The following is a 16,899-nucleotide window of genomic DNA, read 5'->3' as shown; positions in this document are numbered from 1 at the left end:
CTGAAGCTGTCATTGCGCATTCAACGCCACTATCATATCGCAATCTATTAAAGGCACTGGTCACCTTTGGTAATTGTCAACGGCCAGTCTTCTCACTTTGTATACCTCAACATCTAATGCATAACATATAACAGGTACATGTGAAAATTTGAACTCAATTGGTCGTTGAAGCTGTGAGAGAATAACGGAAGAAAAAACACTCTTGTCGCACAAGTTGTGTGCTTTCAGATGCTTGAATTCAAGACCTCAGCTGAGGTCTCAAATTCAATTCTAATATTTTAGTGAGAAATTACTTCTTTCTCAAAAACTATGTTACTTCAGAGGGAGCTGTTTTATTCTATCAACAGCTCTCCATTGCTCGGTACCAAGTAAGTTTTTATGCTAACTTATTTTTAGTAATTACCCATAGTACCCAGTGCCTTTAACGAGTGCATAGACACAAATAATGATGCAAATTTACGAGTAATGCAACCTACATATAGGGGTGGGGGGGGGGGTCTGATACTGGTTCTGATGAATTGGCAAACAATGGAAGAATTTGGGGAGGCTGGGCTAGGTGGCAACAGAAATACTGGGTAAATCCACTGGAAACATCTAAGCAAGTTTGTTACCTAGAGGTTGGTTGATGACAGCGCATGGGCCGTGAAAGTGAAGTGCGATCCAGACAATTTCCTAACAGGAATTTGGGAAATTTGGGCCTGTTTAAAGGAACATTACAGAATTAGTTTTTGCTAACAAAACAGTTGCTGGCAGTGTAAGCACTTTATGTAATTCACCAGTACATAACTGAGAAACCTGTAGAAGTTTATAATAAAATGCTCACTGAGTGATAAACTCCAAACGCGAAGTTAGATTATTTATTTCTCATCCAACTATGACATTTCAGACAGAAATATTTCAAGGGGGGTTTCAACTATTAGACCGTGTAAGTTTTATGTAAATCTTTGATCTTTACGATTTTTGTTTCTTACTAATTATGTCACGTTCCTTTAAGTTTAGAATGCACAACCTTTAAGTTTAGAATGCACAATTAAATGCTTTACACAGACAGTACAAAGTGGTTTCAAAAATAGCTCAGGTATAGAATCATTTCATGATTCAAAATTATATTTGCATTCTTAAAAGTCAGCCATTTCAAAACGTTTCATTTATTCTTGCTGATTTCTCTGGCTTTGAGAACAGCGCCCTCCATGGCATCCATCATTGCGCCCCTTACGCCCCTCTGCTCCATGACGTGTACTCCGCAAATTGTCGTTCCTCCTGGTGAGGTGACATTGTCCTTGATTTGTGCCGGGTGCACTCCAGTCTCGATTATAAGTTTCGCTGTGCCCTGGATAAAATATTTATAATAACAGTAGTTAGTTCTTAAAGTCAGCGGACACTATTGGTAATTACTACAAATAATTATTAGCATAAAACCTTTCTTGGTGACAAGTACATGTAATTGGCAGAGGTTGATGGTATAAAACATTGTGAGAAACGGCTCTCTCTGAAGTGCCATAGTTTTTGAGAAAGTAATTTTCCACAAATTTGATTTCGAGACCTCAGATTTAGACCTTGAGGTCTTTAACTCAACCATCTAAACACACACAACTTCGTGTGACAAGGGTGTTTTTTTTATTTCATTATTATCTCGCAAGTTCGATGACCCATTGAGCTTAAAGTTTATTAGGTTTGTTATTTTATGCATATATGTTGAGATACAGCAACTGTGAAGGCAAGTCTTTGACAATTACCAATAGTATCCATTGCCTTTAAAGGCAGGATATCCTTTTGGTAATTGTCAAAGATCAGTATCCCCACTTGGTGTGCCCAAACATAATCATAAATAACAAACCTGTGAAAAGTTGGTCTCAATTGGTCAGCAATTTAAGCAATCGTACAGTTAAAAAAAAAAACTACGATTTCCCTTAAAAGCAATTTTGTTTACTTATGATTTTGTAAACAGTTGGGACCTGGTATTTTGGCTGTTGACCCACTGTTGCGAAGTAAATTTGTTTGCAGAAGATAAACGTTGTTGGTTGAATTTTTTCGTTGGAACGAAGTCCTGGAATTTCATCTTTGAGAGGGCAAGGCCTTATTCATGATGGAAATATTTGAAGGGACATAAAAACCAAGACCTGGGCACTAGAGCCCATTGCCTCAGCAGTGACATATAGATACAACCATACATACAACTAAATATTTGTAAAGCGCCTTTACATCAAGATTAAAGAGCAAAACCAATGGAACTATAACTACGAAATGTTTACATCTGATACAAGTGAGTTTTGAGAATTTTTTTGAACAATGTCAAAGAGTTCCAATTTCTGATGTGTACTGGGAGGTTGTTCCATATTCGCGGAGCAACAAAGGAGAAAGTCCGGTTGTGAGCTGATAAGAGTGTTCTGCTGGTTAGGCGTGTTCTGCTGGTTGAGTGTTCGGTTAGGCGTGTGGTGTCAGAAGCTGATCGCAAGCTTGAGCGTGGCGGTTGGTGGACCTTTGTGGTATTCCAGGCCAGGGAATGTCAGATATAAGATTTGAGGCATTGCATGGTGTGGTATCAATCAGATTTGGTTTGCGATAACACCACGTGTAATTGCTGGGTAAGTTATGTTCTTTTGAGAACTTGTCTTGCTTTATATTCAACAAGATTTTTTCGGAATTCAGGGGGGCTTCTTTATTACCACAGAGTAGATTTTTGGTATTCGGGAGACTTCTCAGTTGTGAATAAAACTGTCCTGCTTTTTTAATTACTACCTGGGCAGAAGTTAGAAAATCGGCAGGGACTTCTACTTTGCTTTAGAGATTCAAAGGAACTTCTTGTTCTTAACTTCACTACAGCAGAGCAAGCTCTTAATTGGTCTGAACGTTTTGATTAGTTGACTACAAAGTCCAATACTTACCAATAGTGAGTACGGAGCGAGTTTGTTGGCTAAAACACGGGGCAATCCCATCTTGACTGCACCGTCTGCAAGAGCCTCGATGATAATAGAATTCTGTCAAAATACAAGATACAACATTTTATAACCAACATGTGGACTGATACATGTAGGTGAGCTCTGTTTTTTTTTGAAGCCTTACCAATTAATTGTCAGTGTAAGGGTAAAATTCAAACATTGTGAGCAGATACGGGCATCTGTGCCCGTGAGTCATTGAGAACATACTTGGCATGTTTAGAAAGCCATGACCAAAATAGAGTCTTAAAAAAAAAAAAAAAATTCCTTGAATATTGAATACTACAATAACTTTGCATTGGTAGGCCCTATGGACTCCTTGCACCACCTGGAATTTTTCTTACTATTTATAGGCTCAAATATGTGCGTATGTTACGCAATTCACGCTGATCAGGCCAATACACCAGCTTGTGCATGTGGGAACCCAGCATAGGAGTGTTGGTAGGTCCTCAGAGGAGGGAAAATTTCAAAACAGAAACAAAGTTGAAGGGAACTTTCATTGTAAATGTGGAGTCATCCAAAATTACATATTTCTGGCAGTGAAACCAAGAATGCCTCATACGTATAGGCGAACTTAATCTCTGTAGCCCGCAGGCCTGAGGAAACCTGTAAACAAGGGTGCTTGCTATGTGAACCAGAAACATTGGGGTTGTAAAAATGATAGTGTTTTTAGGTGGACTACAATAATCCAAATACCTACCCAGGCACAAGCAGCCCCTCCAAGCTGGGCTGTTACATCTAGTAGGTTCTCCTGCACCGGCTCACAGCAACCCAGAGGTTTGAAGAGAGCCTCCACGATGTCGACGTCCTGAGCGGTGGCATTGATTGACTTTGTGTACATGGCTATACCAGCTGCAACTTCATTGGGAAGGCTTGGCATGACTCGAATAATGTGACACGTAGGTAGCCCCTGCAAGAGAGAGAGAGAGAGGGCGAGATATTGCAGTAAACCCTGGTGGCTTTTTTGCCTGAACAATATATCCATTAATTTTGGCTGAAGCCTTAAAGCCCAGTCACACTGCAGCGATAACGAAAAATGATCACGATAACGGCGCAAAGAGAACGCTTTCTATTGCTTGAATACCTTCACGCAGAATACCCCCATGCTTATTCAACCAATCTAGGGCATGCATTTTTAAGGTTCTCATATTCATTCTCGAACTGCCTCTAGCTACCGGGCAACCTCGGTAGTCTAGTTGGTAAGACACTGCTCTAGAATCCCACCCGAGTAACATGCTTGTGATATTTTTTCACAGGACTAGGGAAAGTACTGAGTATACAGTGCTAACACATCGGTGTATGGGTAAAAACCAAAATTAATATTCTTTATCACCGATGCAAATTTAACATCTATTATATCGTTGCGGTACCCGCTGCCAAAACATAGGATTCGAACTGCCTCTAGCTGCCGGGCAACCTCGGTAGTCTAGTTGGTAAGAGACTGCTCTAGAATTGCAAGGGTCGTGGCTTCGAATCCCACCCGAGTAACATGCTTGTGATATTTTTTCACAGGACTAGGGAAAGTACTGAGTATACAGTGCTAACACACATCGGTGTATGGGTAAAAACCAATAATTAGTATTCTTTATCCCCGATGCAAACTTAACATCTATTATATTCATTCTCGTTATCGAGGCCTGTGTGACCGGGCCTTTACACCGATGTGTGTAAGCACTCAGCTGTATACTCAGTACTTTACCCGTAAAGTATGACTTAGCATGTTTGTTTACACTGAATGCTAACATTGAGAAGCTAATTCTGATTTTTGAGTAGCAAATAATACAATCTGTGTAGCACTTTGCTTTGCTATACAAGGGAAATGATTCACTGTAATTATCTATTAATAAGGGAATAAAAGGGTAGCGACGAGTTCAGTCATGGCCATTTAAAACAGCCAGGGTCGTTGCCGTGTGATAAAGGCCCGGGACAAATTAGTCCAAACCATGCCTTTAATGCCCGCTAGTCCAGTCAGTCCAGCAAGAAAGGGTACAAAACGCAGTTCAACATTGGACATGGTCACCAGTCTGAAGAAGCTCCTAGCTTAGGAGTGAAACGTGAACTAACTAAAAATAATATGCGAGTAACATCTGCATAACTTTGGAATGATCTTTTGAGCCTAATTCATGATTATCAACAATCCAGATGAACCTATTTAAAGTCACCTGGAAATAGGATTTTTTTTCTTTCAAACATAAGAGTATATGCTTACGAACAATAAAACAATTTTTTTAGTAATTGTTTGTCACGATTTATATGTTAAAAAAATATATAAAGTTGTTTGGGGGGCTGACTCCGCCTACACCTTTTGTGACGTCAATCGAGACAGACTTTGCCTGCAATGCGTATAGTAAACACACGTGCAAAGTACATGTACGTCCAAGTCGTGAGTTGGTACATTTCAAAAAGTGTTTTTCTGCCAGAATTTTTTTTTTTTTTTTTAAACTTACAAACTCACGACTTGGTCCGTACATGTACTTTGCAATTGTGTTTACTCTACGCATTACAGGCAAAGTCTGCCTCGATTGACGTCACGAACAGCGCCCTCTCGGGTCGGGGTCTACTCTTAAATTTGTAAATAACATAAGAACTGATTTTTTAAAACCTTAGTTAACTGTTTATTCACATTCCACTCATCAAAACACATATGTTAGTGACAAAAGCTTTATTTTGAAAAAATACCACTTCCAGGTGACTTTAATGATCTGTCACACATGTTACCTGTTCAAATAGCTCCAACTTTGTGCCAACGCTTATCGGGACAACCAGCTGTGCATCTTGAAGAAACTCCCTAATTTCCTCCATCACTGCCACCATATGGTATGGTTTACAAGCAAGGAACAAAACGTTGCTTTTCGTGGCAACCTCCCGATTATTGTTCGTCACTTTGATTCCCAATTCCTGTGAGAAAAATTAAAAGCTTTGGTAAACTAAAATACAATTTACCCGGGTTAAGGTTTCCTTTTATTACTTTATATTTAAAACAAAAAGTCGGATCCCCTGGAGGTGATCCCTTGGCTGCCACTTCCCAGGTTGTATAGTATATTGCAGATACAGGTTGAAAGGCTTTGGTCATTGTCCACTAAGCACATGGCAAGGCTCCCCACTATATCTCTGGACTACTTCAAGTTTACATTCCATCAAGGAATCTTTGATCAAGTTCCATGCTTCTTCGAACCCAAGTCTCGACACTCATGGGGTGACAGGTCTTTCTCTTTCTGTTCTGCATCTGAAATATTGCTGCTTGAAATGTCATATTTAATAAGAAGTAAATAATTTAACTTTGCGTTTGGAGTTTATCGCTCAGTGAGCGTTTTATTCATTTGTTTGTTTGCCTATGCAAAATGTGTAATCGTTTTTTTACTGGTTCCTCGTGACCCAGATGGCCGATTGATCTCAACCTTCTACAGGTTTGTCAGTTTATGTACGTGTATAAAGTGCTTACACTGCCAGCAACTGTTTTGTTTGCAAAACCAATTCTGTAATGTTCCTTTAATTAAAAAATAAATAATAATTCATTAGTGTTCTGCTCAAGAACATAAGTTTCATGACTAGGATTTGAACCTGTGTGATCATGACTTTGCCGTTTACTCCTGGGTGTAGAGAAGCAATTATAGTTACACGGCTTGCTCAAGTATTGTCAATTGTGACCAGGATTCGAACCACCATCCTAATGACTACACCACCAGAACAATCCTAATGACTACGCCACCAGAACATGCGCCTGGTGAACTAGACCACTCATTCATTTATTGGACATCTTTGTTTTACTCATACCTTAATTTTGTTGAGGTTTCTGTCACTTGGTGCACTGACATAAAACTGTTCAGGTTTCAAAACATCTGTGAAATGTGGAGACAAGATTGACAAAGGTGATGAATGGTTGGGTCATCATTCAGTTTTTTGTCAACGCAACGCTGATTGGTACACAAAACTATCACAAATTACAACAAAATTTATGAATAATAATAATAAAATAATAACACAATTTAGAAAGTTTCTTTAATTCTAGTCACAATGTTACCTTGACATTATTGGGTGGAGGGTGGCAGATTCACAAATAATTTACAGGGTTTACAGAAGGTAATGGTGAAAGACTTCTCTTGAAATATTATTCCATGAAATACTTTGAGAAAACATTTAAACAATATCGATTCTCGATAGCGAGAATTACAGATTTATTTTTAACATGTCATGACACAGCGAAACGAGCAGAAACAAGAGTGGGTTTTCCCGTTATTTTCTCCCGACTCCAAAACAATTATCAATTCTCGATATCCAGAAATACGGATTCATTTTAAACACGTCATGACACAGGTTTGTTATTTTATATATAAGTTGTGAAACACGAAGTGTTGGACTTGGACAAATACTGTTTACCGAAAGTGTATAATGGCTTTAACAAGAAAATGGACACATCTAGAACCATGCAGTTGATAAAAGTTTGTCTTGTGGAGACAATATTGCTCAAGAAAACCTCATAGTTTTAGAAGTAGTACATCATACATGGATGGCTTTTCAGCCGAATGAATTTTGCCAGTTCAACCTTAAAAGGTTTAAAAACAAAAATCACTAAACTTGACCTGGTCCTCCAGGAGTCACACAGTACACATACCTTCTCTGAGAAGTCCTTTGATGATTGACTGCGCCATGTTACCTCCACCTATGAAACCAACCATCACGGATGGACTCATTGCTCGGGACTTGCTCATGTCTAGTGCAAGTTATCTGTCAATCAATGAACAATGCAAGCAATAAGGTCTATGGAAGTGCCCTTTGCAAAATAAAAATAGCCTTGCCCTCTCAAGAATTAATAATAATAGATCCAGTTATAGCCCAGTTCATACTAGTCCTGCGAATGCGAATGCGGAGCGAATTTGATGGAATTTGACGTCACAACCCTCCTTTCACAGCGATATTTGTAAGTGAGTTGAGCAGAGTTGAATTGCTGCAAATTATTCGTTGCGAATTTATGACGACACCATTCGTATCGCATTTGTATTCGCAGGAAATATGAACCGGGCTTAACTGGGGCATTTTTTTTTTTTTTTCTTTCTTTTTCGAAATTTGGAACTGGAAGAAGAAAAAATCAATTCAAAGGTGCTGGGGCCAACTTAGCCCACCTTGTTGAGCTGTTAATGGCTCCGCTTTTAACTTCAGTCTCATCACTGTCGCCATTAATAATGGCGACAGTGATGAGACCGAAGTTAAAAGCGGAGCCATTAACACATAACAGCTGTAATAATGGCGACAGTGATGAGACCGATGTTAAAAGCGGAGCCATTAACAGCTCAACAAGGTGGGCTACAGTGATGAGACCGATGTTAAAAGCGGAGCCATTAACAGCTCAACAATAATTAATTCAGACAGTGAGTGAAGAAAGAGATCTTGGGGTAATCATCCATCAGTCACTAAATGCAAGTACCCACTGTGCGAAGGCAGTCAAAAGCGCATACAGAGCCCTGGGGCTAATCAACAGAACCATTACGAACAAAGACAAAACAACAATCATCAGACTGTACAAAGAACTGGTTAGACCACACCTAGATTACTGTGTACAGGCGTGGAGGCCTCATCTTCAAAGGGACATTGACCTAATAGAAAGAGTTCAAAAGAGAGCATTGCGAATGATTGGAGGTCTATCTCACCTAGACTCTGTTAACAGACTCAGGGAAGTGAAACTGACCACCCTGGAGTGCAGGAGGCTGCGAGGAGATCTTATCGAGACCTTTAAGATACTCAGGGGCCTTGAGGGCCTGAACCCTGATCACTTCTTTGATTTGTCAACCGTGCAGCACAGGGGTCACCAACTTAAACTGTACAAATCAAGATCCAACCTTAACCTCAGGAAGTTCTGGTTTAGCCAGGGAGTGGTCAACTACTGGAACATTCTCCCTCGAAAGGCAATTGAAGCTTCAAGTGTGGAAAAGTTTCCGTATGGCGCCACCACTTTTTCATTCGAAATAAAATAATATAGTATCTAATTTACCTGATTGATATATCCCTTTTTGTAAAATCGAGTGAAAAAGTGGTGGCGCCATACGGAAAGTTATCCCAAGTGTGAACATTTTCAAGGGACATGTGGATAAATTCCTAAAGAACGTCGGGGGGCTCTACATAAGCTTTTCTAAGCTGTCTGCCCCAGTAACCAGAACCACCGTCTCCTCCCCAGTTGTGTGATGGCGTCGGTGGATTCAAGTAAGTTGCAAGTAAGTTCAAGTAGGTGGGCTAGGGCCAACTTTCACGCACAACAAACAAAGGGATAGAGACAGAGTGGATTGGACCAATTTGAAAACCCCAGCATGTCCAGAGAATTATTCAAAACCCACCCAGTCAGGTAGGGGCTGACGGAAATGAAAGTGAAAAAACCGATCCACATTAATAATTAGTGCCCCCGGTAGGATTCGAACCGCTATGCAAACCTGACTTACGACGGTCACGCCTCCCCATCGGACTTGCTCTTATGGTTGTGTCACGTGTGGCAGATGGTTTAGATCTCACGTTACTGTAACTCTTATATTTAATTTAATGAACAATTCAAACAGTGAACTCAATTTTGCACAAAATGTCTTCTAATTTACTTACCTTCCCACATAAACCACAAACTTTACACAAACGGACTGAAACTTTAGTTTAAAACTAACAAAAGCTGCAGCAATCAGCGGGTGGACGTGTGTAGTAGAAGAGGTCTTGTATGCCGCCCTCCATTGACCATAGGCCAGCAGCACTTCTCGCGCTCGGCCCATGCACATGCATCAGCGGCCTGATCGAGTCTTTATCCCAGGACTTGGATTAGCTTTTCAATGCCTCCACTAGCCTCTACTTTTCTGCTACCTGAAAAGCAGATTGAACGTATTATGAAAACGCATTTTCTACTGTTCTACATTTCTGTTACCAGATTAAAAAGCAGGTTTTACTTTATCTACCTATGCAGTGGCGGACGGCGGGCCATTGCAATGCCTTTCAGAATAGATTAGTAGAGCGGCAGATGAATAATTATTAGACGTTTTGTGAAAACTGCAATGCCTAAAGCAGATTTTTCTCTCTTCTGCGAAAAGTGGCCGTCTCCTTTTCTCCGTTCAGATCCCGGGAAATCGTGACAATTTTAGTTTTCTTTGCTTCAAAAGGACCGCCCGTGAAGGTTTTAGTTTCATGGTTTATTGAACCGCGTCCAAACTTCGTCACCCGTTTCACCACACTAATCGTGTTTTTTTATATTTTGTTATAAATTAAACATCCTGCTTGTCTGATCAGATCTGATCACTCCTTGTTGCTTTCATAAAAAGGATTAAGGCAAACAAAATGGTGACTGATGAAGTGAAGCTCAAAAGCACTGGAAATAATGTTCTTATCCATAAAAGGTATACTTAAAATGGCTCGACATCACCGGATACACTTCTTTTCACTACAACCCCAATTCCACCCTCCAGAGTATCCCTCCCCCACCCCTTTATTCTTCCGTTTTGATATGCATTTAAACATCAAACATGGTATGTTCTAATCATTGCTTTGATGATTATTTTTATTTTGAAAAACCACAAAACAACATCAAACAGTTAGAGGGATTAGTTTATTATACCAGAGACCACACCGATTCTTTTTCAAACCCGTGACCCCCCCCCCCCCCGAGTGTCACCGGGTTTGCCCCCCTCTCAGACGTTGGAATTTAAAGAGAGTGGACACTATTGGTATTTGTCAAAGACCAGTCTTCTCACTTGCTGTATTTCATCATAGTATTAAGTAACAAACCTGTGAAAATTTGAGCTCGATCGGTCATCGAAGATGCGAGATAATAATGAAAGAAAAAACACCCTTGTCACACAAAGCTGTGTTCTTTCTGCTGCTTGATTTCGAGACCTCAAATTCTAAATCTGAGGTCTCGAAATCAAATTCGTGGATAATTATTCCTTTCTCGAAAACTACGTCACTTCAGAGTAGATGGAGCCGTTTCTCACAATGTTTTTTTTTTTTTTTGTTTTTTTTTTACTATCAAAGAACCTCTCCCTATTAGGCGTTACATGCAAGTAAGGTTTTATGCTAATAATGATTATTTTGAGTACTTTTAATGCCCTTTTCAAGCTACAATGCACAATTTCTTGCTTTCATAGTTATTGTACCTAAAAAACATTTCAATAGCTTTGTATATAATTATTATTTGTGCATAATGCTCAGACAGCGTTTCATCCCTATCATCACCAGCATTGTCAAGGGTGGGATCAAGACATGACACGTTAGGGGGTTCGGGTTGGTGGGTGGGGCAAATCTATTAAAGATGGAGTATAAAGCGGAACCGTGACGAAGCCTTTTACGGCCTGAGGTCCTGGCCCGCCTAAGGACCGGCGACAGTTTTGCATTCTAGATGCTTTGTTATAGTTTTGCACTGACGTCCCAGATAATACATTATATTATACGTCAATATTATGTGTAAAAGACGTCTTACACGCCATGTGCCCACTGGGCAGTATTTAGAACCATCCAAATAAATCCAGACACCACGCTGATGAACAAGGCTGTTTTTATACGAGGTTCGGTTGCGGGAAACAAAAACGTTTCAAGTGTTTCGAGTTTTGTATGAATGAATGCTTTAGAAGTTAGAGCAAAGAATTAGAGTGGTAATGCATTACTCGTGTACATAAATTATTATTTGTAGGCCCGTCGTAACTTTTATCCACAATCTACACAAAATAGGTTTTGAAATGCCTGAAGACCATCATCACTGATTGAAAGTAGACCACCGATTGCAGAAGACATCACCGATTGCTAAAGCTATCACCGGTTGCTAAAGTTAACTGACCACCGATTTTATAGGACCATCACCGTTGCTGAAGTTGATCATGACGTAAGACCATCACCGATGACAACATCACGGGGTTGCAAAAGACCATCAACGATTATTAAAATGCCTCTTTGGCGTTCCATACCTTCTGAAAACTTGAACTAAAGATGGCCGGTCCTACTAAAAGCCGACAACAAGCCGACAACGCCGACAACAAGTCCAGAGCGACGCCAACACGCCGCCAACACGTTTTAAATACCTCAAAAATGGCAAATAAACCATATACATTTTAGAACTATATGTGTTCTGTAATATAAACATAAAGTTAATGTAAAAACTTCACAAAAAGTGTGAATTTTTAACCAGAAAAAAACTTCACTTGCACGGAAAGCGGTCGGACGCCATCTTGGCTTAAAAACCGTGTTTGGACCAGACCATTATGATACGGGTAGATTTAGCACTTGTCAACAACAGAGGGCGGGCTTCATTTGAAGACCTTCACTGCAGTGTGCACAGTGCATGACGCCCGCCCTCTATTGCTAAGTCTGACTCACCCGCATCATAATGGACTGGTTCAAACACGATTTTAAGCCAAGATGGCGTCCGACCGTTCTCCGTGAACGTTAAGTTTTTTTTTCTGGTTAAAAATTCACACTTTTCGTGAAGTTTTTCCATTAAATTTATGTTTATATTACAAAACACACATAGTTCTAAAATTTATATGGTTTATTTGCCATTTTTGAGGTATTTAAAACTTGTTGGCGGCGTGTTGGCGGCGCTCTGGACTTGTTGTCGGCGTTGTCGGCTTGTTGTCGGCTTTTAGTAGGACCCCTAAAGATGGCTGCTCTCATGGTATGGTGACGGCGTTGAATTCAGTTTCAGTTTTAGCGGCTACCGGTTGTAATTGTCAACGAAAGGTCTTGTTTTAAAGTTCTCCTAATATTTGTGGAATTTTTCACGTGGTGCAATTTCTCCAATTTAGTAAGTATGCCACGTTCCCCTAATAAAGGTTACACTAATTAAAAAAAACGCAACTTTTGTTGAGTAGGACTGGTTTAATGTTGGGCGCAATCTGTGAAGATGGCCTTATTTTCAAATTCGCGCACGCTGCCCCTTTTTATGGTGTAAACTTTGGCCGCGTCCGAAACGGCGACTTCGGCTTTAGAGCTACGGCTAGATCAGCGCGTCTGCCAGTGTTGAAATTATAGGCAGCCGCGCACGATCTAGCCGTAGCTAGCTGTAGTTGTAGCCGAAGTCGCCGTTTTGGACCACTTCCAAACTTTTTTCCTTGCATGATTTTTAAATTTGCGCAAGGGTAGCGCGGGAGCGCAAACTTTGAACACCGTGCATTCCTTGTCGTTTTTTTTTTTACCGATCTTCACACTTGTTGTGAAATAAAAGCTACGAAAAAAATTCCATGAATATAGTATGAAAGGGTGACCTCAAGTAGCATTAGCCTTGCTCAAGGCAGTCGAATTATTCACTCCGAAAAAAGACCGCCGCTGTATAAAAACCCACCCGTATTTACTGTGCGTAACATCGCACGACACGATGCCCCCGTACACTATCCGCATGCGGAGGCCGTCAGGCCGACAGCCTTGTAGGATCTGTGTTGAAGCCACTGACCTCATTACTATAATAAGCGAAGAGTTCCCACGGTCAGCTCATTACCATAATGCCCGCGAAAGACGAGACATGTTTACCTTACACGCCACCACCACGGACGCATGATAGGGTCCAAAGGTCGTGATAAGGGAAGTGCGTGATTGGACGTCAAAATGAGTAATTCATTTACCTCACATCCTGTGTTGTCTGATAGGTCTGACGAACGATATACATATTCATGAGCTGCATACTAGCATATCCTAGAGCCCCCCCAATTTCGTCCACTATTGGAATTTTTTCAATACAACACATTAAAACGGGAAGATACAGACCCGACAAGGCTGTGGGCCTGACGGCCTCCGCATGCGGTTAGTGGTGTACGAGTGCAATGACTTGTGTGATCAGTATTCGTGCGATGTGACAGTGTGTATATGGGTGGGTCATTCGGTGTGATCGCACACACCATGCACAGGGTATACGGCGGGTGGGTTTACAGCTGCGTCTTTTCGGAGCGAATAATGCGGCTGCCTTGAGCAAGGCTAAAGTAGCATATAAATGATGATGGACTCTAGTTGCGATATGTAACCCTCCTGCCGACGGCGGAGGGTTACTTTATCGCAACTAGTGTCTAAAGACTAAAGTCTATCTATAATTATATAAAACTAAATATAAAAAAAATCTTTTGTTCAAAAACATGGAGAATAAGGTTTAGCGCGAATAGCAAAAAAAAAACGAGATGGCGCTGTTAAACCCACACAAAGGTATACTGTAGGCGTTGCGTGTGCGAGTCGTAGAAACTGCATAGAAACCGCCCCATATTCCTTCCTACAATGCACTGCGGTTCTAAATCGCGATAAACCTTATGTTGTAAAAAAAATACTAGGGTTCCTCATTCACGCCACAAACTGTAAGTAAGTGCCATTGTAAAGACTAAGTTCCCCTAAAAATAAAGTGTATTTTAAGTGTTTGTCCGTAATTGCTTTTTGGACAAGATGTTGTATCGGAATGCCCTGCCTGCCAATGGTAGATTTCCTGAAACTCCTGTGGCATACAATCATTGACAAAATTAATGCCTACATGTATATTAAATTTCTAAAGTTACATAAAAAATACTTAGTTAATTTAAAGAACTAGAAAAATAGAATAAAAAGTAGAAGCTTCAGATACTTTACTAAATAGGACTAGACCCAGTAAACTGGGATGGACTCCTTTAAAAAAAAAATTTGTCATTGTTATCGGTAGTACGACCGATATTGACAAATTTAGGAAAAAAAAGGGAGTAAATTTGGGAAAAAGGGAGCGTGCCCCTGTTACACTCACAACGTGCAGAGTGCAATAGAAAAATTTGGAGTAGGTTTGGCTTATTATCACACTACGGTTTGAGCATACCCTGGTTTGAGGATTTGCGCGTAATGGAAGATAAATATTTTTAACATTTAATTACAATTATAACTGGTTTTGTTTACAGTAATAATGCCGGTATCAATGGCACCCACTGGTGGCCCAAGCTGCTTTGACAGAGTCAAGATGGGTTTCATGATTGGCTTCTGTGTGGGCATGGGATCTGGCGCCCTCTTTGGTGGATTTTCAGCACTCAGGTACGTATTGAAGGGACACTTTTACTTAGATGTTAAGTTTGCATCTATTATCATTGCGGTACCCTCAGCCAAAACATAGGATTCAAACTGCCTCTAGCTACCTTGCTCGGTAGTCTAGTTGGATAACGACACTGCTCTAGAGTTGCAAGGGTCGTGGATTCGAATCCCACCCGAGTAATATGCCTGTGGTATTTTTTCACAGGACTCGGGGAAAGTACTGAGTATACACACTTCGGTGTATGACATTAGTAGCACATGTTGGGATATACTTAATAGAGAACACTGGGCCTAATTTTCAGCAGAGTGTGGGTTCGAATCCCGGTCGTGACACTTGTGTCCCTGAGCCAGACACTTAACAATAATTGCTTCTCTCCACCCAGGGGTAAATGGGTACCTATGAGGGCAGAGATGGTTCTTGTGATTGATTTAGCCGAGTAGCGCATATTAATGTTGCACAGGCTGCATACTCCCCACCAGGGAGCTGAGATGGTTTAAGGAGTGAATTAAGGCCCAGTGACCAGGGGTAATAACGTGAAGCGCTTTGGGACGCCCTCCAGGTGTGAAAAGCGCTATATAAAAACTAGATATTATTATTATTATTAATTTTATAGCACAAAAATTTGCTTAGCATGGAATTTCTTCCTTGATAAAAATAGGATTACCAACTGAATTTCCATTTGTTGTTTGCTGGTATTCAGCTGTTGTTTGCTTATCCTGAAAATCATGTGGTAAATTAGTTGGTAATCTAGTTTTTATCCAGGAAAAAATTTCATGCAAAGCAAATTTTTGTGCTTAGCTGCTCTATGAAATTGGGCCCTTGTCTTTGACATTCAGTAGTCAGTGCACTATACCACTCTGCAACAACTTTCATAATTTTGTTATCAATTTTGACCCAACAGATACGGACTGAGGGGGAGGGAGCTCATGTCCACAGTGGGGAAGACAATGGTGCAAGGCGGTGGGACATTCGGCTTATTCATGAGTGTAGGAACTGGTATCCGGTGCTAACGAAAATTTTAACAAGAACCTTCAGAAATTATGCATCCTTGGAGAGGAAAACACCTTTTGAAAAGGGACAAGTCGAGTGAGAGTACTTTGGGTCCGAGAAAAGAAATCATGTTTTCAGTCGGAGGCCATTCATGAGCATGTCACCATCTGGATGGATTGGTATAATTTGATTGATGTACATTCGTAGGAGGCCCTCGTGTGGTGCTAATTGGTCAGACGACAGGTGGTTGGCAGAAAGAAAGTGCCGGCAAGGACAACTGGTTTTGATTTTGAGTGTATTTTTAAAACCATCAATAGACCGATCCAGTAGGCTCCGCCCATCGACGCACGTGTGAGCAAGAACACGTTGGGCTCTCCAATGCCTTTCTGCACAACTCTTCCGCGCGCGCCAAGATACGCGCACCCATGTCGGACCTTATTTGTTGGACGTTGCGTTGTGATTGGTCAATACGCAATGGGGCGGAGCTTAATGGATCGGTCAATTGGACTTGCATGGAACAATTTGGGATTTTGATTACATGCCCCATGGGATGTAAACTTGAAGGATAAATCGAAATGGTTAAGAAATATACCTGTATTGAGGGAACCTTGACGTTGATGAACATTAAAAAAATATACTGACAAGTCCTTATTAAAAATATTAAACCATGTTCATTGCAAAAGTAAGCAATATTTGAAAGATGTTATTCACTCACTTGACTGTCACCTAAACAATTTGTGTAGATCAAGTTATCGCAAGCCCTATGTTGAAATCCCAAATTGTGTATGATATAAGAAACTTCCAGACGTGCTTAAATGTATGGCAAGAGTGATTGGAGTCTAGTCACCTCTGATCGGTTGTGCGACAATCTTTGTTATTTGCGGACAGAATGATCATTTATTATTTTTATTACATTCAACACAGACTGCTTCAACAATAACGATTGTGCGTCTGCTTAGTGCCCATCTCTATGGCATTTGCCAACCAAAAGTGTATGTA

At 40.5% G+C, this 16,899-nt stretch overlaps 2 protein-coding genes across 2 annotated transcripts; one reads left to right on the top strand and one right to left on the bottom strand.

The window, feature by feature from the left end:
* Positions 1–823: 823 nt before the first annotated feature.
* LOC139949937 (pyrroline-5-carboxylate reductase 3-like) lies at positions 824–9,636 on the bottom strand. Its single transcript, XM_071948523.1, has 7 exons — positions 9,519–9,636; positions 7,549–7,661; positions 6,711–6,775; positions 5,655–5,834; positions 3,637–3,846; positions 2,886–2,978; positions 824–1,330 (listed from the first exon to the last, which is right to left on the bottom strand). Exons 2-7 carry the CDS (start codon positions 7,643–7,645, stop codon positions 1,145–1,147), a joined length of 831 nt encoding a protein of 276 aa, XP_071804624.1. The 5' UTR covers positions 7,646–7,661; positions 9,519–9,636; the 3' UTR covers positions 824–1,144.
* A 2,887-nt stretch (positions 9,637–12,523) lies between these two features.
* Positions 12,524–15,928, top strand: LOC139949817 (reactive oxygen species modulator 1-like). The gene is made up of 3 exons (XM_071948358.1): positions 12,524–12,690; positions 14,783–14,912; positions 15,812–15,928. The coding sequence occupies exons 2-3, from the start codon at positions 14,788–14,790 to the stop codon at positions 15,918–15,920; spliced, it is 234 nt and encodes a 77-aa protein (XP_071804459.1). The 5' UTR covers positions 12,524–12,690; positions 14,783–14,787; the 3' UTR covers positions 15,921–15,928.
* The last annotated feature ends 971 nt before the right edge of the window (positions 15,929–16,899 follow it).

The sequence above is a fragment of the Asterias amurensis genome, chromosome 17 (assembly GCF_032118995.1).
Source record: "Asterias amurensis chromosome 17, ASM3211899v1".
In the NCBI taxonomy this organism is placed as follows: domain Eukaryota; kingdom Metazoa; phylum Echinodermata; class Asteroidea; order Forcipulatida; family Asteriidae; genus Asterias; species Asterias amurensis.
The sequence above is the reverse complement of the archived record's forward strand: the minus strand, read 5'-3'. Positions and strand labels throughout refer to the sequence as shown.

Coding starts and splice junctions, on each gene's coding strand:
- LOC139949937 (XM_071948523.1), bottom strand. CDS start 7,645: ATGAGCAAGTCCCGAGCAATGAGTCCATCCGTGATGGTTGGTTTCATA. Junction 6,776..7,548: donor CAAAGGACTTCTCAGAGAAG/GTATGTGTACTG, acceptor CACATTTCACAG/ATGTTTTGAAACCTGAACAG. Junction 3,847..5,654: donor AGTTGGAGCTATTTGAACAG/GTAACATGTGTG, acceptor TCTCTCTTGCAG/GGGCTACCTACGTGTCACAT.
- LOC139949817 (XM_071948358.1), top strand. CDS start 14,788: ATGCCGGTATCAATGGCACCCACTGGTGGCCCAAGCTGCTTTGACAGA. Junction 14,913..15,811: donor GGTGGATTTTCAGCACTCAG/GTACGTATTGAA, acceptor TTGACCCAACAG/ATACGGACTGAGGGGGAGGG.